The sequence below is a fragment of the Harpia harpyja genome, chromosome 5 (assembly GCF_026419915.1).
Source record: "Harpia harpyja isolate bHarHar1 chromosome 5, bHarHar1 primary haplotype, whole genome shotgun sequence".
In the NCBI taxonomy this organism is placed as follows: Eukaryota; Metazoa; Chordata; class Aves; order Accipitriformes; family Accipitridae; genus Harpia; species Harpia harpyja.
In genome coordinates this window covers 5,249,239-5,276,241 of record NC_068944.1, presented here as the reverse complement: position 1 = coordinate 5,276,241, position 27,003 = coordinate 5,249,239, and the positions used below count along the sequence as shown (strand labels likewise).

Sequence of the window (27,003 nt, the reverse complement as noted above, 5' to 3'; positions counted from 1 at the left end):
GGCTCAGCAATCTTCACCATAAATGTGGTAGAACTCAAGGTGGCAGCAAACACCATCAAAGCACTCATTCCAAAACTTTTAAGTAAAATACTCTGCAGCATTAGTGGATGACAACAATACAATTCTGCCATATGGTAGTAGTCAAAGGGGACCAAAAGTTTTCAGGAACAGAGGCAGTGAGAGAATACTGTCTTGGCAAAAGGAGGATTTTCAATCAAAGCAACCTACGTAAGGAGCTGACTGATCAGTCAGAGGCAATGCAAGTCAAGACAGGTTTAAAAAATAACTCGGGATTTAACACAGTATTTTTTATGCTCTAGAAAGTTATTCTTGGGGGTGCTCAACTGTTTTGTGATAATTTCCAAATTAATTTTGCAAGTAAAATATCTTAATGGCAAAAACATACAAGCCCTCTCTACATCAACAGCAGTTAAGGTTTTGTATTAAGTGCTGTTCAGTATATGCAGTTTCTTTGCTTTGAAAACTTCAGGGAAACTGCTAGAGGAATACATTCTACATTGCTAGTTACAACCTAAAAAAAACAACTCGACAATCTTACATAGCAAATTTGATGGAACCTTTCCTGCTGAATCTTCCAATGGCAAAGTGTAAGACTTACAGCTAAAGAAACATTTTTTTTTTCTTCAAGTCAAAAATACCAGCTGTTAGTACTAACTGCTATGACAGAACTGCCAGTTTGATCAGAAATGAGTAATTCTGTTGCCCACTAAGTGACAAATCTATTTCGACCCTTGTAAATGATAAGAAGGTGGGACCCAAAAGATCTATCAGTATTAATATGCTACAAGTATTGAGCGTTTTACAAGTAAACTGTGAAATTTAATGATTTGTGAATGTTGCATAGTCACTGGACAGGTTATTGGTGAGTGATAAGGGCAGCTGAGCCACCAGTTAGAATAAGAGTAACTGCATTCTATTCAGATCATGTTTTGGATGTGGCATCTTCAAGCATTTGTTAAATCTAAATCCTTTGATACCTTAATCTCTTGGATTTTTTTGTGGATTCTGCTATATGCATCATTCACTCAGCTTGTAGGCGTAACATTGCAAATGATTTTTAGTTAATGTTAAATAAAACTGTCAGATTAGCAAGTGTTCTTTGTCACTGAATTAAATAGGTTTAGTTGTACTTTAAAAAGAATGAATGGAATTGAGAGAGATGCTCTACTTAGAGAAGAGTCAAAATAAAGAGACTTAAAGCCCTGATTTGGCTTGAAGTGATTATGTGGTCATGCAGTGAATCACGTTTTTTAAAAAAAGGGTGGGGGAGAGGAGAAGGATTGAGAGAGTTTTGGTATTTTGGTATGTTGGCTACCTTTTTGTTCTTGGGTGGAGGGTTTTTTGCGTAGTCTGCAAGGTTAGTTTTCTGTGTCCTGCATTTCTGCTGGCTCTGTGTTAGGGTAAGAACAGACTGTGACAGCAACTGTGTAAGCTGAGAATGACTACAAAAACTTACTTGTTGAAGTTTAATCTGAGTCAAGAAATGTGGTAAGAAGGAACCAGAAGCACAAAACTTGAGTTGTACTAGTTCAGGTGGAGTAGCACTAGGAGGATTAAGAAAGGTTTTGTATATAAATGAGTTGCATCTCAGTAAATACAACTGAAAGTTTATGTGACTTATCAGGAAGTTCAGAATCCAGAAGTTTTAGATGAGCAATACAGATCATTACTCTTTGAGGTAGCAAGTCAAATGGTGCAAGTATTTCAAGAGTTGGCCTAACAGGAGAGGTGGATATGACTTCAACTTTCCATTAACTTGCACAACAATTTGCCTGGTAGTCAAAGAACAGCATTAATGAAATTCCTGTTTCTTTGTGGTTCTGTAATTGATGGAGAAAAACATTTTCAGAAATGGGCACACGTTCAGTTTTCCACCTCTTTTGTGCAGGAGGGGATTGTTTCTTCCATTACCTTTCTTGTTTGTAACTGGCAAATATATTCTCCTGTACCAATGATGGACCTTGCTCTATAACTGAAGCATGTATCTCTCATCAGTGGGGAATGAATGATACGCCATTGTCCCACTTGCTGAGAGTGATGCAAAAACTGTGGTAAGAACTGAGATGACCTTCAATATAGTTCATACCTGATGAGATCTAAGGTGCTGTGAAACATTATCAGTTGACAAGAATATTCTGAGACTTTTAGCAGCAACCTTCGAAACCCCTTTCATGGTGTTTTTTCAGGCAGATATGACTTGATGAGACCTTAAATAGCTTTCCTAATGCATCCTTGTGATTCCAGCTTATCACAGGTCGCAGGTTTCTTTTTCCAAAATGTGTAGGTTTTCAGTTATTGAAGTATAAGTATTGCAGAGAAAACTTAGGTATTTTGGACAAATCTTGTTTTGCTGTAGGAAGGTGCATGGGTACCTAGAAGTTTGTTTAATTTAGCAAAACTGATAATTAAAAAGAAAATTGCTTGAGCTCCAATTCCAATTATAATCCTTACCTTAGAAAATCTTTATTCATACTATGTATATGTAGAAAAGAGATGTGTGGTTCTGTATAAAATTACCACATAAATTATGTAGCAATGCTAATAATTGAAGTGAAAAATATATTAACAGTTTTCTTAGTTTTGTCTTTTTACAATTTTGATTTTAACTAAATGTTTGTTTAGTTATTAATACAAGCACGTGATATTTTTCACATTATGAAGCCAATTCTGTAAAGTCTCTGGGAAATTTCAGATGAGGTATGACCAACCTTGTCATGTCATTAGGGTCTTAAATTTTGTTCCTTTAGTCACAGTTGTCATATGATTCTGAAGTTATACAAACATGACACATTTAACACTTGTGCAGCTTAGTAGAGGATGTCATCAAGTTTTTGCTGCAAGAATAGCTTTGGTGGGAGAGAATTGCTGTGTGAACTATTTAAAGAGTAAATGAGGAAAACTCAATTTTAAAAAGGCCTTTCTTAGCTAAAATTTTTCATTTGAGTTTCTTGACACCTATTTGCCACTCAACGCAGGAGATGGCTGCATATTATTCGTTGAATATTTAACAGCTGTAATCTTTTAGGCTCTATCTATGCAGTATTATTTTTCATTGTTTTATCCCTCTAAACATTGTTTACTATTTCATGGTCTGTTTCTTTCTCTTAGGGTGAACATATTAAAAATTTCCTTTAAAAGGAAAAAGTTTTTTATACAACAACGGCAAAAACATGTAAGTATTCATTTAATTTTATTTTGCTCAAATGGTCATGTTCAATTTTTTTTGCCTTAAATGTTAAGACAACAAAACGCTGATCAAAAGGCTCTGTTGTGGTAACTTGCCTTTGAAATTCTGTTTTGTTAACTTGTCCTTGCTATTCTGGTCCTCTTATCCTCACTCTGTTTCCCATTTTTGTTTCCTTTCCAACATTGAATCCTTCCATATTCAGTCTGTTGGACTGTATCTTTCCCATGCAGGTTTCTTCTCCCTTGGAGACTTGGGAGAATTGCAGATCTTTGTCCTTTCTCCAGTATTTAGTAACCTAGCATATTTCCATGTTTTTGCCAGCATCTGCTGTTTTTTTCTTTGATGCTATCCCTGCCCTGTAGAGTTCCTCAATGCAGTGAATCTACTAAACGGCTGCTTATCCCATTTAGGAGGACTTTGTGAGGTCCCTTCTGCTTATGGGGCTCAGAGTTCTGGGAGAAAGGAAGGTTCCTGGAGAAAAGGAGAGCTCTGCATCTGAAAGACATGAGGTTGGAAAGGGGAGTAGTGCACCGCCTGCTGCCTGTAACATAGAGAGCTTTACAAGTTGGCAAAATAGTTGAAGATAGTTAATAAAACTGATGTAAAATTTTTCTGCTGTTAAGAGTTGTCTTCATAATGCTGTGTGCTTTTTGCAGAACAGTTGTAATATTAGTCTTTTTAATAGGGGAAAAAAAAATCTTGATTACAGTATTGTGCTGGCACAATATGATCAGATAAATTAAGACATCTTTTTACAAGAGAAAAGAATATTTAATATGACAGAAAAAAATACAGAAATTAGTGACCAGCAGATATATAAATAATTTAATTCACTTGAGGACAGAACGTGAATAGATAGTAAAAGGTAAGTGTTAACTTGTATGTAAACTTTTATGAAGGCTCTTTCGAGTAGTAAATGACATTTTGAACTGATAGGAGCTGTGTTACAAGAATACCTTTTGACTCACATTGATTAGAGGGTCTGCTGAACACGGATTGCTAGGGAGGCTTTTTTTGCCCAAAAGGAGAATGTTTTAATCTTTTTTCTTTTTTCTTTTTTTTTTTTTTTTTTTCTCTCCCCGGCACCCCCGCCTCCCCCAAGTTTGGTGGGTAGCTTCCAAATTTGAGGAGTGTGCATGTATGTACACATTCTTAATTTTCAGGGCTCGTGTAAACAAAGTATCTAGAGATAGTATTACTGCACTAATGCTTACACACATAGCATGCACAAATGACACTGTTTTCTTTTTTGAGAGAATGTGTCCTAAGCCACTGTAGAGGGGTCTTAAGTTTTTTTGCAACCTTTAGGTTTCTAAATGTATTGTTTATATGCAAACTTCTCTGTTCATATATATTTCACTGTATGAAGAAACGAGGGGTTGGCAAACCATTCTACTAGCTTGTGAGTTTAATTGTATTACACTCAGTGTAATTGTATCACACTTGCAAGTATTACCACCTTCTATATTTGAGGATTAAAAATTCACTGATAAGTAGTCATTTTAAATTCTAAGTATCTTCAAGTATACAAATATGGGCAAGCTTATGGACAGCAACTTCCAAATGTGTCTGTGAGAATAAACATAGGAACAGAATTCTCAGAGTGATGAGTAACAGTGGTTAGTAAAATGAGTGTACCTACAGCTTTTTTGGAATATGGAAGAATTGTCAATATATAACAATCTCTGGACTTAAAGATCATATAAAATATGTGTGTTCACTGTATAAAGACTTGACTGCTGTCAAAAACTGAATTTTTCTTTCTGGAGACCTGTGTCACCTTTGAAGAGTGCAGCATTCTTAAAGTTTGTTCCATTAAGCATTTGATAAATGATGAGAGATCAAGGCCCTTGATTCTTTTAACTAATCTCGTCTTAAGTGATCATAGTTCTTTATTTCATAACCCACTGAGATTACAGTAATGCACACTATATCATACTTAAAGAGCTACAGAACTGTAGGGAAAATAAGGCCAGCCGTATGACCTTTTTACTCTTTCTCAGTAGATATGGAAAAGCAGACCAGGTGTGCTATTAAATCTCTAGATACATCCATCCTTGTCAGTTAGCCCCTTTTGTTGAAATTTAGAGAAGCAAGCCTGCAGTACTTCAGTGGTATTGCTTGGAAAAACTTGTTGTCGCAGTGCAGTGGGAGGGGGCAGCTGGACTACTAGGGGTTTTCTCCAGAACGGTGGGTCGCTTGAGGGGTTTGTGAGGGCAGGTGACTGAAGTGGTGTTGGTCTTTGGATTGATCAGATTTTTGCTTGAAGGTACAGGAGGAAATAGGTAAATAAGGCTGAAAGTCAGGAAGATGGACAAATGTGGGGAAAGCAGAGCTGGTACTACGTATTCATAGGCAAGATTTTATTAAAGATGGTGACAATGCTGTAACATTTCAGTTTTGTATGTCACGTGTAGGTTTCATTACAAAATCTACAAAAAGTTCTCAAAGGCTATGAATTTGCAGTCATCTGAGATGTGCCATGTTTCATTGATTTTATTATTCTTATTTCTCTTACTCCTTTTTTCTTTCCTTATGCCCCTGTTCTGAAGACTCAACTTACCTTATCTCACTCTCTCCCTGCTACTCATCTCTTCTTTTACCCTCCCACTGCTTCAGTCTGTTGATCAGCTACTTGATAGAAGTATGCAATATTTCTGTTTCTACTGAAGAGCTACATAAGGACTGGGGAGCAAGACTGATGAATCAGTGAGTGTCTAGTGCTATAAAAGCTCATGATATGTAGACTTAATGAAGGGTGCAAGATTTAAGGTAGGAATAGGAACTATGCTGGTTTACAGGCAACATTTTAAAGCTTCCAGAAATGAAACTTTATTTCCAATGTGCTTACCTAATACTTAAAAACACCTTCATTTTCTGCATATTAAAATAGATTTGTACTTGCTATGCTGTAGCTATTTTCAAATTCTCTGTGAATGGAATAGGCATGCATCTGATGCAAAGTTTTTCCCTGATGTTGAAATAGCAAGACACTCACTTTAGATATTGAGAATTGTTCCCTTTACCTTAATGCTTTTTATATTGAAAGAAATTCTGAGTTAAAATTTCACTATACTTGCACATTTTATTTTACATAAGCTAATTAGAAGCAACTGTGGCAAACTGACAAAGATTAGTTGGTTCTAATATGTATGAGGCTCAAATAACAAACCCTACTTAAAAAAAGCAAAAAAAAAAATTTTTAAATGTTTTAACAGCTATAGGGAAAACATGCCTGAAAGACTGCAATCAGTTAAATGTTTTGCAGTGCCTATGTAAAATCAAGAGGCAAATCCTTTTTAACTTTCTCTTGAGATTCTCATTGGTTTTCTAAAATAGTGACTTCAGTCATAGATTCTCTGAACTAGTCAAAGTGATTTGCAGTATGTGGCATTAATCTCTGATACATGGCATTTGTAAAATGTTGCCTAGAAACAAAAAGAATAAAAGAAAAACAGATTGAGTATTCCAGCCAAAATGGTCTGTAGGTACTTCCCAGCGGGACCGTTGCTGTGAACAAATAAAAGGACAATGGCAACGACAAATCAAGGTGTTATCCAGGTGCGACCTCTATTTCTTGCTGGACTGTATGAGAAAGAGCTTTATTAGATCTTTCTGAGTCCTTTAATAAAAAGGCTTTGCAATCCACCTATCTTATGCAAAACTCTCTCGGGATCTGAAATAGCTCAACAAGATCTACAGTTGATGAGGGCATAAACGTGGGTGGCACAATTGTTACACCTGTGTTTCACTGGCACTTTGGCACTGAAGTTACAAGTAAGAGTTTGCACCAAGACACACAAGCTTTGTATTCTGCTTCCTTTTGATCTCCTCATTGTGGCCTCATGGTTATCATCCAGAAAGCAGGATTGGATTTGAACAGTGGTAGCAGCAGCTCCAGTTCCATCACAGCTACTTTCTTTCCCCCAAGACGGATCACTGTTAACATCTTTAGTATCTTCTAAAACACTCTCAGGCAGATGGTTTTTGCATACTGTGACTCTTGAAAGAACATTATTGAATTGAAGCCTTATGTGAAGAGTTTGAATTCAAAGATTGAGGTTTTTTTCCTTTCTACATTGCACCCTTAATGGAATATTTAAGAGTTTTGTTTGTCATAGGAGGTCAAGATCTGACTGGAAACCTGAAACTATATTTAGCTGTTTAATATTACACCCATATATAAAAAATCTTTACCACTCTAGGCTTAAATATTTCATTAACACTGTAAGGATTAGAAACTGAAAAACTTAATAGTTTTTCAGTATTGCTTGAACTTTTAAAGTGTCCATTTTGCAGTTAGAATTTCATATAGTCACATATAGTCATATTTTGGCCATCTCCAGCTCAAAATCTCCTATACACTGATTTTTTGTTTTCCTGAATGCATTTTTCCTATTTAAGCTAAAAGTAATTTTATTGTTGTTTTGTGAGCTTGTTTACTGAATTTGATCTGCTTGTATATATTGAAACATGGTATTTCCTACTGTTACAGAATGAATCCAGAGAGCATATTGTTGCCTTCAACATGTTGAATTACAGAGCATGCAAAAATCTATGGAAATCATGTGTAGAGCATCACACATTTTTTCAGGCAAAGAAGTCACTACCTCATGAAAAAAAGATATTGTCACATTATTGGACCCTGGGTTCTAGAAATCCAGCAAAGTAAGTATTGTGTGAAAGCATGTTTTGCTTTGTAATTGAAATGGGAGGATCTGTGTCAGTGATAGCTCAAGTTAGAGTGGCAGAATTCAGTTCTGCCCACAGCTGTCTCCCAGTCTGTATGTGAACCATTTGAGAAGTTATATAGCTATGGTTTCAGTTTCTGCAATGTTGTATCATGACAGTAGAACTTTTTTTATAATTTCCTAAAAAGGTATTTGAATATAAGCATGTTTTACTGGTATTGTTTCAACTAGCTCTTTCAGTTCAAAAACACTAGAAAGTAAAAATATCATGTAGGTAATGATCCAATAAGAGAATTTGCAGAACAGATTTGCTCTGAACTGTTTACCCCTTAGTGTTATATACACACTCTGTTTAATATTTTAGGGCAATTTCTGGAGTGCGTCATACCAACCACTTGTTACTGACATGGAGATGAAAAACTTTGTCCCATCCAAGTATTCAAGACATCACTTTTTTGACATTTCTAATCTTGTATTTGCCTCCTTGGGTTCTGCTGGTCATGGAGCTGGTTGTTTCATGGTGGTGTGAAGCTGGGATTGTTCCTTACCATGTGCACCAACTGGGCCCTAACTTCATTAAACTTCATCTGTCAGTTTATCTTCTAGTCGCTTGATGTTGTAATGTCCTTCTGCACTTCTTCACAATTGACCTTTATTTTTGCTATCCTGTGTGATTAATATCTTCAGCAAACTTTGTTTACTCTTTTCTCTAGATCACTAGTGAATATGTTGAACAGAAGACCCCCCAACAGATATTGGTCTAAGACTTCACTACTGATCTTTTTTCATGATAAATCTAAAACATTTTTTCCTATTCTCTTTTTTATGTCACAAGTGAACAGGCAATTTCTCCAAGTGAGGACCCTATTCCCTAGCTCCTTAGTTTCTTTATGGGTTTAAGGAACCTTGTCAAATGTCTTTTTGAGATCTTGAGTAGATTAAATGGCTAGTTTAAAGTGGGAGGTTATACTCCAGTAGTTCTGCTGTTTCATCTTAGAGGCTTTTAGATTTTTTTGATAAGTATCAGTCCAGTGATTTCTTTCATTATGTTGATTTTTTTCTGTTGTTTCATTTATCAGCAATTCAGCTACAAATGTCATGTCGTGTGTCATCATGGTCTCATCTGTGTCCCATCATCCCCACCCCCAAGAAAAATTCTGTCATGAAACATACCAAAAATCTTTCATATTAATAGTGAATGAAAAAGAAAGTCTTATGTCATTATCTTCTCTGAGTGTGAGATTTTGGAGGGTTCTTTGGTCTTTTGATCATCTGTAGTCTCTGTAGAAACCTACTTGTTCTGATGATTTTTGGAAAAGTATCTTATTGTTTTCTTTTTGTTTGTGGCGTTTTTGCAGTGTGTTCCCTTAACAGTTTAACTTTACATTTAATTTGTCAGACTTGATTCTCTTTTTCCTATTTGGATAAGCTTCAACTTTTGGATGATGTCATCACACTTCAAATAGCTTCCCAGACTTTGGTGGCTGTTTGGCTTTTCATACAGTCATGTCTCTCTAGATACTGCAGAAATTCATACCAAGTGGACTAGTATTGCTTGTAAATGAAGCAGGTCACCCATGAGGGCTGTCCAACAGTAAGAAGACTGATAAACTGTTATGCTTTCTGCTGGAGTGGAATTCCATATTTTTCACGTAGTACTGGAGGATAGCTGAAGCAAGTGAAAACGAGTAGTTGTACGAACAGTAATTTAATTTTCTAATGTTTTACAGATCTATATTTTGAGAATTAGATCCTCTATGGAGTGATATGAACTTGTTCTTCCTATAGTGAAGGCTTTGAGGAGGTGACTTTCTCAAAGCTTGTAGGATTGTCACGTCCTGGAGTCCTTTATTTCTCTCAAATTTGCAAACAGATTCAAAATCCTGATGCTTGTATATACACATGCACACACAGGCATTGCACAGCCCTTGTAATGTTAAGAAAGAAAATGGTATGAGTTCCAAAGGGTACCTGTTTAGTATCACCAATTTTTACCAAAAATTTGATTACTGACAAATTTACTGTTATAACTTCTTAATAGCTTGTAGCATGCAGGATAGCTCTCATTGTTGAACTAAGTTACTAAGAAAGAGCTCTTTTCCAGTTGTTTCATGTTCTGAGACGTTATCACTGGTGAATTGCTTATTTAAGCTCTTAAGGAATCTCTAGGGAGAACTGTTCATTGTGGTACCTTCCATCAGCTTAATTATATCCTCTGTACTAATGCATTCTTTGGCCTTATTTACGCCAGCAACAAGCATGAAATTTAGGATCTACGTGAGGCAGAAATGACTCAGCAACCTTTACTATCAGAGACTGCTAAAGTACCTAAGAAGCAACAGGAATTTTGGGAGACTTTCAGTACTTCATATCAACTTGGTCACTGTCACTCAGCAAATTATTTTCTCCAACGATTTAAGAAAATGCGTGAACAAGCCACTTCCAAGGTCATCAGTCATATATTGAAAATTTTTACTTTCCTACTTATTTGTGATTGTGGAATGTTGTAAGAGACAACATGAGTTTCCACATTCCTTTTCAAGGATGGCTCTGAGCTCATGTGGAAGCTACGCAACAAAAAAAGGGATTCTACATTCTCCCTTATGAAAGGAAACAAAATTTTGCATTGAGTAAAACAAACAAACAATAAAATCAAAACCAAGCAACCAAACTAAGAAAACCACAAAACCAAACACGCACACAAAAACCCCACCGACCACACCATATAACCCTGGAGGTTTTAAGACTGACTTGTCTTCAGTAGTTCTTTTCAGCCAACTTCTGTCAGCTTTGAGGGAGGTTACATTCAGGTTTTACCACCTTAAGTATCACAAGTTTTCCTCTGGAATTTGTGGCTTGCTTGTACTACGTTCTTTTAACTCATGTGAGGCAGATAACCTAGCATTTACTGCATCAGTTCAAATAGTTAAACTCTTGCAAACTGTTAATACAATTTCTTATTTGCACATCTCTGTGCCCTTCTAGATTCTCTTAGCTTAAGGTACTAGTGGAATTCCATTTAAGTTAGGCTGCTGAGTTGTATAAATCACCTGTAAGCCTTATTCTAAGGAAAGGCAGAATCACATCTCAGATTGAGAGGTAAGTTCATTCAGTGTTTCTGCGCTGAATGCTGAGTAACCTCTCCTATGCACATTCTCATTCTTTTCTGAAAAGCTAAAAATGTACCTATTTTTTCACAAAGGATAACCTTGGTAATACATGGGAGCAAGGAACTGTCACTTCAAGATATTACAGCCCATTCCAGAAAAGCATTGGCAGCCTCTCCATATGTTTGCTGAGAAGTATCCTCGTATTTGACATCTAAAGAGCAGCTACTTGGAGTTCAGGAGTTTATGTACCTTAACTGAAATATCTAGAGAATATATTGTCAAAGTGATTCTGGGGTCAGGGCCAGGGCTTTGGCTTCTATCACGAGTTACGTTGCACCTCAAAAGTCACCTGCATTGGAAAATGCATGAACAGGTACCTGTAAAAAAGGAAAGCTGATGAAGGCAAAATATGTGGAATTCTTCAAGACACGTTTTTTATAATACATCGTCTTTTTCCACTCTCCCTCTCCGCTCCACCCATGTAAGGCTTAGTAGGTGCCTTGTCATTGCTATTCAGAAGACTTACAGAAATAAAATGGATAGTACAGGCAAAAGCTTTTCCTGAGTTCATGGTCTGTGTGTTTAGTAAGCTTAAAAACATACATGGGTAGCTGATTTTGATATGTAGTCGCTTCATATTAAGTTTTCCTTCTTTGTTTTTTAAACTGGGAGAATCTTTAAAAGTACACATTTAGAAGGTGAAGGAATTAATTTGCTTTAAAATCATGAACAAGATATGTAAAATGCTTCAGAATATAAAAAAAGGTTTGGGTTGCTTTTTTTTTCTTTTATAAACAAAAAGGAGTACAATCCAAAGCATACGTAAGGTTTGATATTAGCATGAGTAATACCCACAGGATAAACAACTTTTTTTTTTTTTATGCTATGTAAAATTGAGACATTTCAGCTCTATAGTAAAGTGCTTACATGCTCTGCTATCCCAGCTGCCCATTAGGTGCAGCTCAGGACGTAGTGAGCCAAAGGTGATTTCTCTGTAACTCATAAATTGCTGCTTTTCCGTGAGAAATCCTAGGCTTGTAAACTTGAGGATGAGCAGCTTATCTCTCTGCTTGTCTTGTGGAATGCTGTGTAAAAAGATACATAAAAGTTAGTTTATCTCAATTTTGATCTACTTAAAAAAATTCTTTATGCTGTATAATTCCATTAGCAAGGTATTTTTATTGCTTTTCTAGCTGAGGTTCTGGTTCTGATGCAATCCTTATCTTGTCAGATTCTTGTCACAAGAAGCAGTCCAGACTTGGAGATCTCCTTTTCATGTCAGATCTTCCTCTAATGGTTTATTCCTATAAGGAACACATCACTCCAGTGTGGCTTCCTTCTTGAAATAGAGTGGTCTGGTGTAGCTCTTATTTGCTGAGGCAACAGGGAGATGGTTAATGTACTCCTGTGCTCAGTGAAGCCATTAGTGAATTGTTACCTCTTTATGAGTTTTAAAAGGGAACATCTAGAATCTTTTGCCTGTATTTGAACCATGTTTTGTCTGGCACTTGGTTCAGTACCCATAGGACACACTGAATTTCCTGTTTTCCCCTCCATCTTCTTAAACACAATTGGATTAAAAATAACTCCCAGAAAAAGTTATTTTTACTGAGGCTTGTGATTAGCATTGTAGCAGGGATTAACAATTTTATTGCTACAAGTGAAGGACAGCAACTGCCTCTGCGAGAATGCAAATGCGTAAGTAAGGAAGGGTGAGCACAGGTGACTCTTTAAAACACACGAATTATAAAATTGACTTTCATAAGCATATTTTATGTCATTTGAATTTTCTATCCAAAATAATTCACATACAGTCTTCTATTTCTTTTCAGGTCTGTAAACAGCCAGTACTGCAGAAAAGTTATAGGTGGAATGGTTTGGAACCCATCTATGAGACGATCTTTATCTGTTGAGCATCTAGAGACCAAAAGCCTTCCTTCTCGATCACCTCCTGTTACCCCTAATTGGTAAATCCAGTTTCAGCCTTTCCTATGCCTTCCAGCTTCCTACCTTTTCTAATTGTATGTACTCTAGCTGAATGATTAGGTAGTGTGTACGTATATATTTAAACATTGTTATTCTGAGAATATATATGACAACAGGAGAAGAGTGGGTGTCACTTACCTCAACTTTAGCAAGGCTTTTCATACTGTCTGCCAAAATATTATACCCAAGTTAAGACATTACATTCTGGAAGGGTGGACAACAAGATGGTTAAAAAAAAAAATAATAATGGTTGGATGACTGGACTCAGAAGGGAGTTGTTAATGGGTCATACTCTACCTGGAGGCCGATAACAAGTGGAGTACTGCAGGGATCTATCTTGGGACCTGTCCTGCTTAACGTCTTTATGACCTTGAGGAGGCAATGGAGTGCTTGCTCATAAAGTTTGCAGACAACACCAAACTGGGGGGATGTGTCAATAAGCTTGGGGGCAGGGCTGCTATCCAAAGGGACCGTGATAGTCTGGAGAAATGGGCCAATAGGATCTGTATGACATTCAGTGAAGACAAATGCAAAGTCCTGGGAAGGAAGAACCCAGTGCAACAGTATTGTCTGCTGTGCAACTATGTGGAAAAGAACCTGGTAATCTTCGTAGGCAGCAAGCTGTACATGAGCTATCTGCTGTGCCCTGGCAGCAAAGAAGTCCACAGCAACCTGGCAGTATTAACAGAAGCATAGATGGTAGATCAAGGGAAGTGACTATCCCCCTTTTGCTCAGCATTCTTTAGACATTATTAGAATGCTGCAGCCGCTTTTGTGCCCACTAATACAAGAAAGACACTGACAAACTGGAGCGAGCTCAGCAAAGGCCACCGGCCACCAAGGTAGTCAGGAGGCTGGAGCACTTACCCTATGAGGAGAGGCCGAGACAACTGCACTTGGTCAGCCTGGAGAAGCAAGGGTTTCCCAAATGCCTAATAACAGCCTGGGAACACTTAGGAGGAGGCTAGCTAGAGGATGAGGCCAGGTTCTTCAGTGTTGCATGGTGGGAGGATGAGGCAACAGGTATATGTTGAAACACAAGAGGCTCTGTCTGGACATAATGAATGTTTCACCACAAGGACAGTTGAGCAGTGGTTGCTTAGAGAAGTTTTGCGGTCTCCACCCTTCAAGTTTTTGAGATCTGACTGGATAAAGCCTTAAGCAGCCTGCTTAAGCAGCCTCAGTTGACCCTGCTTTGAGCAGAAGGTTGGACTAGATGACCTCCATAGGTCCTTTCCAATCTGAATTATCCTATGATTAGAACTTTAACAATACAGGTAGCATATTAGAAGAGGGGGAAAAACGAATCAGTTCAGTGTACTGATTGCCTAGTATACCATATAAAATGTTTAAAAATTGATTATTTAAAGTGAGACCCATAGGCCCATCATGAAGATTTCCGGACATAGATTGCAATAGGATAGAAATTTCACTTTGATAAAGCTTTATGAATTATTCTGATCTTCCACCTTGTGCTTGTGCTCCTTATTTTTAAGGCGGAGTCCTAGACTACGTCATGAAATTCGTAAACCACGACACTCATCTGTAGATAACCTTACAAATGAGATTAGTTACATTACTGAAACAGAGGATGTTTTTTACACCTATAAGGGCTCTCCGACATCGAAGGACAGTGATTCGGAGTTCTCTCAGAACCGTAGTCCACAGAGGAGGTAAGGCCTTCTGCAAACAATTCATTGCCTATTTTGTTTGGTTGGTTTTTTTTTAAAAAAACCAAATAGCTTTAGTATAAAACAATCATCATCAGTTATAATATTAAAATGAGTTCAAACAGTTTTGTGTTTGCATAAGCTTTATTTTGACAAATTCCTAAACTGCAATTGCCATGATACAAAATGACAAGTTAAAAACAAACCAACCCTTCATCCCTAAACAATATTCAGTAGTCGAGTTCTCAGTAAAATTAGCAAAGCTATTAAGGCACGCCTGTTCACATCTGTAATACCCTGTTTCCTAGTAGCTTCTGCAACCCCTTCCTACCTGTTATGAACTCTTCCTTTTCGGGGGGGAGTAGGGAGACTTATTGAACTCTTAAGATTTGACTTATGTTCCACCTCATCAGCTCAGTATCATCAGCTGAAAGAGGTGCTGCATTTCAGTAAACACAAGAGCATAATAATGCTAGCAGTCATCCATCTTTTTCTTCCTCAGAGGAACTGTAGATTGCTAGTGTAAAGGCAGTCTCTGCTTTTTGCCTTGAGGCATTTTTACTGTATTCCTTGAGGACCAACTTTGTTCTCCCCTGCAGCAGTCTAACCACTGCTCGATTTGCTTCCAGGGCTTGAGGCACCTATCTTTGTGCACTGATTATTTGTTTGCTCATATATTTCATTTTATGTGTGGCTTCACTCTTATCTTACAGAGGCATTTCTTAATGAGTAACTTCAGATTAACACAATATTAACTTCAGGAATAATGTACAAAGTCATTGATTATTCAGTCTCAAAAAGAAAACAGAGCTACTTTAAAACTTCCAGCCAGGGAGAATGCTGTGTATTAAAATGCAGCTTCCTTTGTAATGTTACGAAAGGAAAATGGTTTCTAGTGATCCCTAGTAACTTTAAGGCAAGATGTATGCTTCTGAGAAGCAATGTATTAATGGAAGCTAATAGGACTCGCCTACCTCTGTGATAGTGTGCAGCTACTAACTGTAGCTTTAAACTCTGGATTTAAACTGTTTTCTTTAAATTTTAATACAATAATATTGTTACTACATTACAGCAGAGGTTTCTATGAAAGAAGGGGAATATTAACGTGTTGCATGCTTATTTGGAGTTTGTCACTCTGGTGTTTTAAGTTGTTTTTCTGTTTTTCTGACTGGAAGTCAGATGAACCTTAATACTAGTAGTGTCAGTAATAACCATGATAATATATAAAAGTGATGCCTCTGGATGTTGTGAATAGTCATACATAGGAAGCCATGTCTTTCCTGTGTTTTAACATTTACAGATTATACACTTTTAGAAGTATTTTCTGAGTAAAAAAAATAATAAGAGGCAGACCATAAGAGGAGATGATGAGGGTAGAAGCTGTAGACAGAAAACTAAGTTGGCGTGCTGTGTTTGGTGACTGGCGGATTGTGTCCTCCCAGTTAGTACGTTGTTGGGTTTTTTCTTTTATTTTCATTTTTCTTTTCTTCCCCTGTATTTTTTTTTCCTTTCCTTCCTGTTTCACCTATCATATGCCTACTGAGAATGGAGTGGGAAAGCCTGCTTTTATGCTGTTTCTTAGACAGTGAAAATAGGATGGTCTAAATTTGAAAATAACACATTCATTTATTTTCTGAGCACTAAATGACTATGCCGTATCTGAGTAATATCACTCACTGTGGAGAAGCTTACTGTTATTACCTCATATAAACCAAATTTTCTATATGTCTTATCCCCAACGCATTCTTGGTTTCTTGGGTATGTTTATAATGTTTGATACTCTGCAGGTAACTGAAAAAATGCTTGCATAAATCTGATGAATTTAAATTTGAAGTGTGTGTTTTAGAAGGAGAATGCATGGAATGAATGATCCTTTGTTGTACTGACTGCTAGACTTTCATGAAGTAAAATGATCATTAATACTTTTCAACGATTGAGGTAAAATATACACTAACCATACAAATAAAAAAAATTTCTTCTCTACGCTGAAGTTTTCAACAGTTTATGTTAGTCCACATTCTAGTTTTTCTTCTCTTATATTCTTACAGTAGTCATTACTTGCCTCGCTCCCCTTGTTGAAAGATGTAAAGTAAAATTAAGTATATATGTGTAGTAAAATCTTTCTTTCCCTGAATGCTTTATTGAATGAGGGAATCTTACCCTATCAGCTAAATCTGTTTTAGAAGAAAAAAGTTTAACTTGCATATCTTCGGTATTAAAGATGGACACTTGTGCTGGACTTTTGCCACACTTTAGGAATATTTAGATATTAACTATAAAACACCTTGTAGTGTACTGATAAATCTTTTAAAGCCAACTTACCCATTTTTGCCATGCTGGTCTTTAGTAGATTTGAACTGACAAAATTGAAACGTGTTACGGAAAAAACCCCCCAGATTTGTAATTTCAATATTTTTTTCATTAAGGGAGAGCCAATAGTAGCTTCTCATAGTCCTGCTAATATACATTGTCTTTAGAGGGCTCTCTTTTTACTGCTTAGCCTGCTGTCTGAGACTGTCAAAAAAGGTGTTAGTTAATGCTAATTATAACTCTGAATAGCTTTGGTATGAAAAAAAATCTGAAACATTTTTGGAGAGCTACTAGCAAACAACTGTAAGAAGCTGATTTTTAATTGCTGAATTGTTGTCTGGGACCTCAAATCTGAATTATAATCATGCAGCTGCTTGATTTTTGTAAACTAAATATGTTGACATAAATTTCTTTTACAGTAGCTGAAGCTTAAGACTGTGCAAGCTGCAGTTAGCACGAGATATGGCTCTTTTCTATTTTTCAGGCTGCCATCAGCATTTCAGGGGTGGGGGGATAGTTTTCACCTGTTTCACTTCAGCCCCTCGGTAATGTCTTAAGTCCTTTTCGTCAAAATGACAAGTGGTCTGAGATAGACCTACCTTCAAACTGATCTGTTGTGGTATAGTGCTTTTTGAGACAAATACATAGGTAAAACTCCTATAACAAGACTTGCTGTGTACATAATTCTACCAAGGCATGCTTGGAAGGAACCTTGGTGGGTATCAGAACTGTAGAAGCCACCACTGTTGGCAGAGTATGTACACCTGCATTTATTTCCCTTTACAGCTTTTTTTTTTTCTCCTGACAATACCAAGTATAATTATTTTCTTAATAATTGATTTTTTTCCTTGCTGTGTTTACTCACTTAAGGGAATCAATCGAGTTCTATTTTCTTTCTATAAAACAGTACACAATTTAGAAAACAAATTATGTGGAACAGCTCTTAGTTTAGAGAGCATAAAACATGTCAGTTGTTAACATTTCTTCTTAATTTCTTTAAATATATTGTACTGTATCAACATGTCAACACCTAGAACTATGTTTACTGTTAAGTACTTTAAATGAGCATGCTGGAGATGAGGGTCAAGAATATTTTGTCATTTATTATATTGTTTCTCTGAAGAACACAGTGTTTGTTTTAAAAATGTGCTTTGTGTGAACATTCTACCTCTTAATTTAAATATATGAGGTATATCCTACAGGCTGTGACTGGAAAAAAGAAAGCAAATCATGCGCATAGGTGAACTACAGAAAGCCAGGGCAAGCTTGTGATTGTGTTTGGTGTAGCTAGACTGCTTCTGCTACCCAAATTATCTAAGGTACTTTCACACTCAAGTACAATTTGAGGCTCATAGTAAAAAGAAGCAATTTTTCTCTCTCAGATTAGTGTCTGCAGAAAAGATTGGAGCTGTCTATTACATATGTATTATAGACAAAAAATTGCTCTAATCCCAAATTAACATATATTAAATAGAGCTTTATTCACAGGGCACGAATAGGTTTGCCTATCTAAGCCAGCTATCTCAAATCACAGCTGCATACAAAACCTGTCATCAAAGACAGTGCTGAAGAGGACTTCAAGAGGACTTTTGTTTAGCCCAGGGCTCCCCAGCCTTTGTGAAGAAGCCTCCCCTGTCAGTTCTGTCTCCTCTTTGTTGCCTTGCTGCTGTGCATCTCATCTGACTGCTACTGCCACTGAAAAATTAACGGTAACACAGACATGGAGCCCACCCTGAGCCTTCTGAAGTCTCATAGGTTGCTTTCTGTGTTATACCACACTTTGTTATTGGCTGTGCCTCACCGGTTCAGAACAGGTAATCCAGTCTGTCTTCTGACTCTGTTGTACTCACTCTGTCACTATATTTATCCCACGCCTACTTGCATATGCACATGATGCTACTATTATTTTGGTTTTAAAATTATTTCAAGAATAATATTGAGATAAAACACACTAATTAGTAAGTGCACTTGCTTGATAACTGTTTTTTTCAGTTAAAACTGGCTTTCCCTAGTCTTGGCTTCAGGCTACCTGACATAAGTCCGTCCTGACCGTCTACTATCCTGACAGGTAGTCTGGATAGACCTCCTGGAAGAGGTTGCCTTCAAGACAAATATTTCCCTTTCAGTGTAACAGCTTTAAACCACAGGTGGTTATTTTTAAAGGCAGGCTGATGGACTTGTGCAGGGAATTCTTTTTGATTGCAATTTTTACTTTTTTTTTTAGCCTGGTGTGGTACCTGAAGATTACCACTGTTGCAGTCTATCTTGATAAAGGTACCACTACGGTTTCCAAATCTGGGATAAGGAAAGCCTCACTGGTGTAGAGGAACAAATCTTTGTTACTGATTTGCCTTTCTGTGGCACTAATGCAATCTGTATGCTACTGTGTCATTTAAGGGCAAAAGGCTACAGTGAAAATGAAATAGTCATATTGAAGTATGTGACATGATTTCAAGACCAGGTTGGGAAATTCCAAAATATCGTTGATGCAAGCAGTAACCTTCAAAACTAAGTTGGCTTCAACTGGGGCAATAGACTGATTACATTTTGGAATTAGGTACTCTGACATGCTTGGTCTTGTATCAGATGTTAGGTTTTGTCTTGAAAGACTGCGCTGTCCATCCCCAGTGCAAGTTCTGGTTCTTGGTATTGATATCTTTGGGAAAAAAAAAAATTAAAATGTAACTTAATGCTTATCACGCCCAGTAGTTCATGTGTAGGATTCTTCACCGATGAGCTGTTAAAAGAACAGAAAAAAAACTTGAAAGAAACTAGCTTACCCTTTACCTTCAAGTAAATAAGTGAAAATTTAAACAACTAAAATGAGTTTATTTGTTTCCTTATGTTCAAGTATTTGTTGTAAATTACAAATCTGAAGATTTAAACGTTTTGATAATACACATTTTAAACACTTGGTGAATTTAAAATACCAAGGTCTGCCATGAAAACATAGAGACATGTAACCAAGTAGTATTTAAGGAGCTTTGAATTTTAATTTTTCCTGTATGTTCCTTTCCTTTTTCTCAAGCATCTTCTGGTGCCTGAGGTGTGATACAGATGTTCACACTTCACAGTGCAATGAGAAATGAAAGTGAATGAATGAATGACAAGAAATGCAAACTGAAAACCACCATGTTGTTTAATGATCTTAACCTCTGAGAACCCATCTGTGAGAAGCTGCATGGTTTTCTGCTGGTCACTAAAAAAAGGGAAGAGTATCCTCCACTCTTTCCTGTTCATGGATTTAAAGTTTTAATCCAGCTTTTTGCGGGAAGACCACACGTTGTTGCCAACACCCACACTTGCCCCAAGTGTTCTCTCATTAAAGTAAGCTGGTGTTTCTTTCAGACAAGAAGGTGTTAGATGCAAAAAACGGTTACTGAAACAAACAGATTTCCTTGTGGTTCAGGATAACCTTATTCATGTTACCTGTGCAGGACCAGTTTCTTCTTTACATGAGGAGCAGAGCTTATTTTTGACCTTGTAAATTCAGGTTTAATGGCTTGTGCTTTTTAAAATTTTTTTTATACTATAGGTGGAATTGTTCGGAGTGTTAATATAGCTATTGCTTGCCTGCTTAATGACTTTCTTCATGGTTTTGAACACACTTTTCTGAGTGGGAAGGGTACTTGTTAGTAAGAATATATAAATTTAACTATGTATATAAGGTGCTATTTTAAGGGAAAAAATAACTGGATTACTGGCTTGGAAGAGTAACCTGATAAAGCTGTGTAGGGTCTTGCTACTTGAACTGTATTCAGTTTCTCTTGTTCACTCTGTAATTAAATAAACCAAAGATGTCTGTCTGGTTTGGAACAGCAGACTGCGTAGGAACAAGTGTTTTGGTAGTTTTTTAGAGCAGACTCAGTGGCCTGACAGGAAAGATTAGCTGTGAAATTTTCTGTTTAACCAGAAAGAAGATTACTGTAAAACACATTTCTAAGTGACAAGGTATAGTATCAGTCGGTAAGAAAAACTTACTGACAAATGAAGCATTATAGATCTTATATTTAGATAATTGGTGAAATGAATCTGGCTAGTTATTCATAGATAAGAGCGTATGATGTATAAGGAGATCCAGGATGCTGGGGGACGTTGAGGAGGGGTCGGTCGCATTGTTGCCTTACTCTGCCAAAAGAGGGTTATCAAGAATATGGAGCCAAATCTTCTTGGAGGTGCACAGCAGAAACATGTGAGGCAATGGACACAAGTTACAGCAAGGGAAATGCTCAAAAGGCACTGACAGGGGGACAGAGGGAATCACACTGAGATTAGTTAAGCCCTCATACACATTGACAGAAAGGTGGAGGTGTTTCCATCCTTGGAGAACCTCAAAACGCAATATGACAAGGAATTGAACACCCTCATCTAACTTTGATGTTGGCTGTTCTTTGAACAAGAGTTTAGGTGATCTCTCAAGATCCCTTCCAACCAAAATTACTTTGAGTCTACAATTCTACTTGTGATAAATGCCACATATTCCTGCATACGCTTTTCTCTTTAAGTTAAACGTGCTTGCAAAGCTATAAACCTCTTCAACTTATATTCTAAACCTATCTTTTGCTGGTGATATAGATGGCATAATGTGTACAGTTCCAGAGTTGGAGGGGAAGGAAATGAAATGATGAAATAGTATACAAAAAGGAAATTCACTTGCACTGTGCTATGAATTTCTGGAAGTGCATATACGTTCCTGGTGTAAGTGTGATGCATCATCTGGTGAAGGTATTGCACTGAAAATAGATTTCCTGAACGTATGCTGCATTTGTTCAATTCTTTCAGTTTACCATTTTGATAGACAATAAACTGTAGCTGCATAGTGAGCTTTGTAAAGGTACTATGGGAACACATCATTATTTTAACCTAAATATAATTCCTTTTGCAAAGAAAATTTTTAAAGCATTACTGTTGATAAAAGTACCTTTCAGATGTATCTAGCCAAGTTCTAGTAACTACTTTCTTGGTAGAAAATTGCAAATAATTTAAAAAAAACCATTTTCAACTAAGTTATTTATCCTTCGTTTTTAATCATATGCAGACATGATCAATTCCTTGTTCTTACAAAACCTGCTGCATTTCACAAAAGTCCGTTGTCCTTGTTTGTGTACTTCAGTCTTTCTCAAGGAAGATGTCCTTCTAATACTAGACAATGGGTCTAAGAACACTTCAGTTAGTTTCAAATTAGGGTTTTAAGACTACTAGACTTTTATGAGTTTTACTGTGCTCTTCCACTCAAATATACATGAAAGTAGTACATGTATATATTTTGCTTACATGTAAACCTTTCTTTTTAAATATATATCCTTATTAAAATGTACTACGCTTTCCTTGTCAGTTCAAAAAACAATCATTTTGCATCCAAAAAGAAAGTCTTAAAGTTGAATTCCAAATCTATGATAAGGCAAATTTTGCAGCAAGCCAAGCGGTTGCAGAGTATCAGAATGCATGAAAATTTCACAGAAAGTCAGTAAACTGGAATATGGTCAATAGAGGCAATGCAGAGTAACTGAAAGTATCCTTTTATGGATGATGGCAGCAGCATACAAATGTGAATGGAATTTGTAGAAAATCACTGAAAAACTTGCGTATACCGTGAAGTCCTCAAGTTTTTCCGTAACGGCACTCTTAAGTATGCAGCACAAAGAATCTACGTGGCCTTCTTATGCAGTTGTTCTGTTCATAGAAATGCTGAATATTCTGTATATAAATTTCTCTAAAAGGCAGCAAAAAGGCATTGGTGCAAGTCTCTTCCACTTATTTGGCTTATGAATAATAATCCCAGTTTTAATGGTCAGTTCTCAGAAAAGAGGTGATAATGGAAGTGCTGGCACATTCAGTCTCCCCAGCCCTGCAGGTGTTACAATAAATGAAGCTTTAAGAACTTCAGGAACAGCAAAACCTACAGATGTTTCCTTCATTTGTTTGTAAAGGGGGAGTTTTGCTCCAGTGCTATTGTTTCAGTTGTCCCTTTTCTCTTGGGGTTTTACTCCGCTGTAGTTTATCATCCTCAGTTCTCAGAATAGCAGAATTCCCTGGTAGGGCCCACCAAAATGGGGAGGAGGGGTCTTTCCTTAAGACCTTTTCTTTCTGTCCTCCTGACAGAAGAGAAGTGTTAGCCTTTTCAGGGCAAAGAGTTTTATTATGAAGATCATCACCAACAGAGCAATCCATAGTGAGCGAAAGATTGAAATGGCATCATTTTAGATATATTGTGGAGTAAGGAAGGGAAACTATCTGCAGTTTTAAAGTGTTTGCTTGTTAGCTGCACCAATGGAGAGCTTAATTTCCTTGCAAGGAAGGGCGCTCTTTCTCAATGAAAAAGTTGAATGGCTGATCTGGTGAGTATTGTCTTTTATTGACTTAAAATACAGTCCTTGTCATATGCTGTGAAATGAGGAAGATAGGTTAGTAAAATGCAGAGTACCGTATAGCCAGAAAAGATCATCTAGTCATTCATGTTTAAGGCACTTTATGATATTGGCGAGTAATTAAATGTTAGAAATACTATTTAACTGAGTTGCAGAGCAAAATTCTGCAGCTCTAGCATGCTGAACTACTAAGGACTTTAGGATCACACAGCTGCATTGTCCCTGATGAATTTTTTTAGGCCTTGAATTTGGTCACTTTCTAGGTCAAATTTTTTGTTACCTTCTTCCACTTTGAAAGGTTACAGAATGATTCAGTAACTCTTTCAGAGCTCATGTGTTTGAATTGAAGTGCAATAATTTAACAGATAAGCCTTCAGCAAATACTAGTAAGAATTTGTATCCTCCATTTAAGTCTCCAGATGTATTACTGAGATGATGAAAAATTTGCTGTATGTTTATATGCAGTAGGTGAATGAAAGCCCAAGTTGTTTTTTTCTGTCTCAAATTACCTCACTCTATTGGGAGGAAAGAGGAGAGATAATGTATTAAAATAGGGACATTGCATTGTTTGCATAACAATTCTATGTGTAAATTTTTGGTGAAGTCTTTTGAAAGGGTTAACTTACAGCAACTTGAATTCTATACAGAATTTGGTAATAGAGCTGTAGCTCTACTGTGGCAAAATGTAGAAAAGCTGTACAGTTTCATTGTTCTTTGCCTCACGAGGAAATCAATAAGCTTAAACGAAAATAAAGTCAATGTTTCTTTGTTTTTAGCGTGACTTCCTAAGGAAGGCTTATGTCATTGCACTGCCCGTCCGCCTCTGTTCCCACTTGAGAATGTTTGGACAATTGCGGTCAAATCTAATGTAGGAGTCAAGTTTTCAAAGATGCAAAGTCTTCTACAAGATTAGTGAAAGTCAGTGACTAGGCAGAAAAAAAAACCCAAACAAACTCAAACTGACATTCTTCTCTCACTGAGCAATTACAGTATGAGTTCAATGGTTGTCCGTTCCATTTAGATGTGGGCTGGTCAGGCAGCAAGTGAGTGTATGTTCCCAAAGGATCTGCTGTGCACTGCTGGCACTTAGGGGGTAAAAATACTATGGGGATTGCAAACAAGGAGAACCACAGGTATATATGGGAGAATGGGGGTCAGTGGAATCAGAAAGGGGTATGACTGCACTAAAAAAGGAAGAAGTTTAGTGCTTTAAAAAAATTAAAAGTACACAGAACCCAAGCTACCACAAATTCTTAGGGAATCAAGCTTTACCATCTCTGCCTCTCAGGGAAGAAATTCTTCATATTGTAGAATACACGTAAGGAAACTTAACCAGACTGATACTGCTGCTGTTTTTACTGTAGTTTTGATGAAACATAGTACATAATTCTTAATATTGAGTTTATTTTGGAGAACAATAGTTGAAAATTTAACTGCATACTGTGAATTGCCTCCTATAATTTGACAATTCAACAGCTCTACATTCAAACCGAACTACTTCATGTTTGTATTTTTCCAGCATGGACTTACATCACTCCAGGTTTTGTGGACACTACTTAATTAAATTTGTAAAGCTATCCCATCTGCCTTAAACTTACTTTGCTTTGCAAGCACCTTTTTGGTAACTTTTAATTTCAAATTTATCTTAGTATCATGGCTATTGTTTTAATAGATGTAATATAGTTTAGCTTACTGTTTCAGGTGATTTCTGACGAAGCTAACTGAATGCCTTGGAAAATGCTATGTACTGCAAATTTTGATTTCTTTTCCCTGCTAGATTGTCCTCATCTGTGTAACCACTTCTGCTTTAGTTATGCTTTGTCTTAAAGTTCTCTGTCAACATCTGTTCTGCTCTCACTTGATAAGAATAAGTGTAAGAAACTTCATACTTCTGAAGCCGCCTGTGCTCATTTCTTGTTAACTGTACATAAAGATATTGCCGTGTTTGACTTTTTACAAAATACAGTCAGTGATGTCTGTAGTCATTATGATCCACATTGAAAACTTTCTTAAATGATGTAGTGTGTCTTGCTAAGTAATTGCCTCTGTAAACTCCTAAATAGTTTAAGTAGCAGTAGCAGATGTGTGTTGTCCGTAGTTGGGCTTGTGCCAAAAGTGGAAGTGAGCGGTTAGAGCTGCCCTGGGATTTTTGTTGAGCGTTTCAGAAATTCCGTAATTGTCTGATTCAGACTTCCAGCAGAGGATTAAGTATTCTTTAATTTACCATGAGCACACCTTCTGGCTTTTATGCAGGCTTTTTAAATTGTTATTAGAATTTGGTTCTTGTTTTCCTGAATATTTAACTTATGTTCGTTTACTGTTGTTTTTGTCTTTTTTTTTAAACAGGTCATCTGAACAAGAATCACCAAAGTGAGTTTTCTTTAAACTTCCCACTATAGAATCTCTAGTTTTAAGATATGTAATAAAATACAAAACTTGAACTGATTTTTCAAAGTAGTGGTCTTGTATGGTTAAAAGACACAAATAAAAGAAGATTGTAAAGATTTGTGGGGGAAAAAAAAAAAAGCTTTTGGATCAGGATGTGTAAAATCTTAAGTCCTAACAGAGCCCTAATCACTATTAACAAAGAACTTGGTTAAAAAAAGTTGTAAAAGTTTAATGATACAAAAATCCACTGGTAATCTTATCTGGTAACTCTTTATATAGTGCCAGAAGGCATTAACTGAAATAATTTGTCATATTTTTCTGGTATTGTTAATTTTTTTTTCTACACTGCAAAAATCATTATGATCTGTAATCTCAACTTGTAAGTGAAATGTTTTTTCAAAATTCCTATGTTCTGAAAAACTTATTAGGATGTTTTTACATATGCAATGTTCCTCCTTGCTTAACATCAGCCTCACAGGAATCATGAAAAGTCCTGGAAGCTATCAGATGAAAACACAGTTTTGACAGTATAATTCCTTTAAGTGTCATTATAGTTCACTACTACAAAGTATTTCGAAATTATTGAGCGCACCAAGTGAATAATATCTCCCAAATACTGAAAATATATTTTCTGTAATAACTGAAAATTCTGCAAATGTTGCACAAAACACTTCATTCCCATTGCCAAGTACACGTAGCATAACTGAACATCAGAAATATTATGGCGTGAATACATTTGCTTGATGGCACCTTTCAGAATGTTTCATTTGTTGTAGTCAGATTTCCACAAGCCAAGAAATAAGTATTTGCATTATTAAAGTTTGCTGCAATGCAAGTCCTGTATGTTAAAAGCCTAAGCTACATTCCTCTATAGTGTAATATTACTTCTTCATTGACAGCTAGCACTGACTGCTGGAAATGGTTCAAGTAGCTAGGACTGGTTTTGCCGTACACAGCGCTGTATGTTAGTGATCGGAAACTGTGGCTGAGCTATACCTGAGCTTTCCCCAGGACAGAGATTTTCACAAAGTATTGTGTAGTATTTATAAAGTCGGAGCAGTTAGTTTGTATGGTATCTGTGAGTTTGGTCCAGTTAAAGAAGGGGTTTAGTTGTATTAGAGGTCTGCATTTCATCCTTTTCACAAGAGGGCATGTAGCTAAATGAGTGTTTGAAAGGTCTTGGCGCACCACCAGGCAGCTCGGCCAATTCTTAGACTTGAGGTATTTAATTACTGACTGTTGTTATCCATGAATTTTAAGGTTCTTGAATCA

The 27,003-nt window shown here is 36.7% G+C and overlaps 1 protein-coding gene across 4 annotated transcripts in view; it reads left to right on the top strand.

Moving 5' to 3' along the window:
• PTPN3 (protein tyrosine phosphatase non-receptor type 3) overlaps positions 1 to 27,003 on the top strand; it is a 173,843-nt gene that overhangs the window by 110,535 nt on the left and 36,305 nt on the right. For all 4 annotated transcript variants that reach the window (XM_052788055.1, XM_052788054.1, XM_052788057.1 and 1 more), the window contains 5 exons: positions 3,130 to 3,193; positions 7,704 to 7,876; positions 12,842 to 12,976; positions 14,492 to 14,668; positions 25,690 to 25,713. In XM_052788055.1, coding sequence (XP_052644015.1) covers positions 3,130 to 3,193; positions 7,704 to 7,876; positions 12,842 to 12,976; positions 14,492 to 14,668; positions 25,690 to 25,713 — 573 coding nt within the window. The remainder of the gene's footprint in view (positions 1 to 3,129; positions 3,194 to 7,703; positions 7,877 to 12,841; positions 12,977 to 14,491; positions 14,669 to 25,689; positions 25,714 to 27,003) is intronic.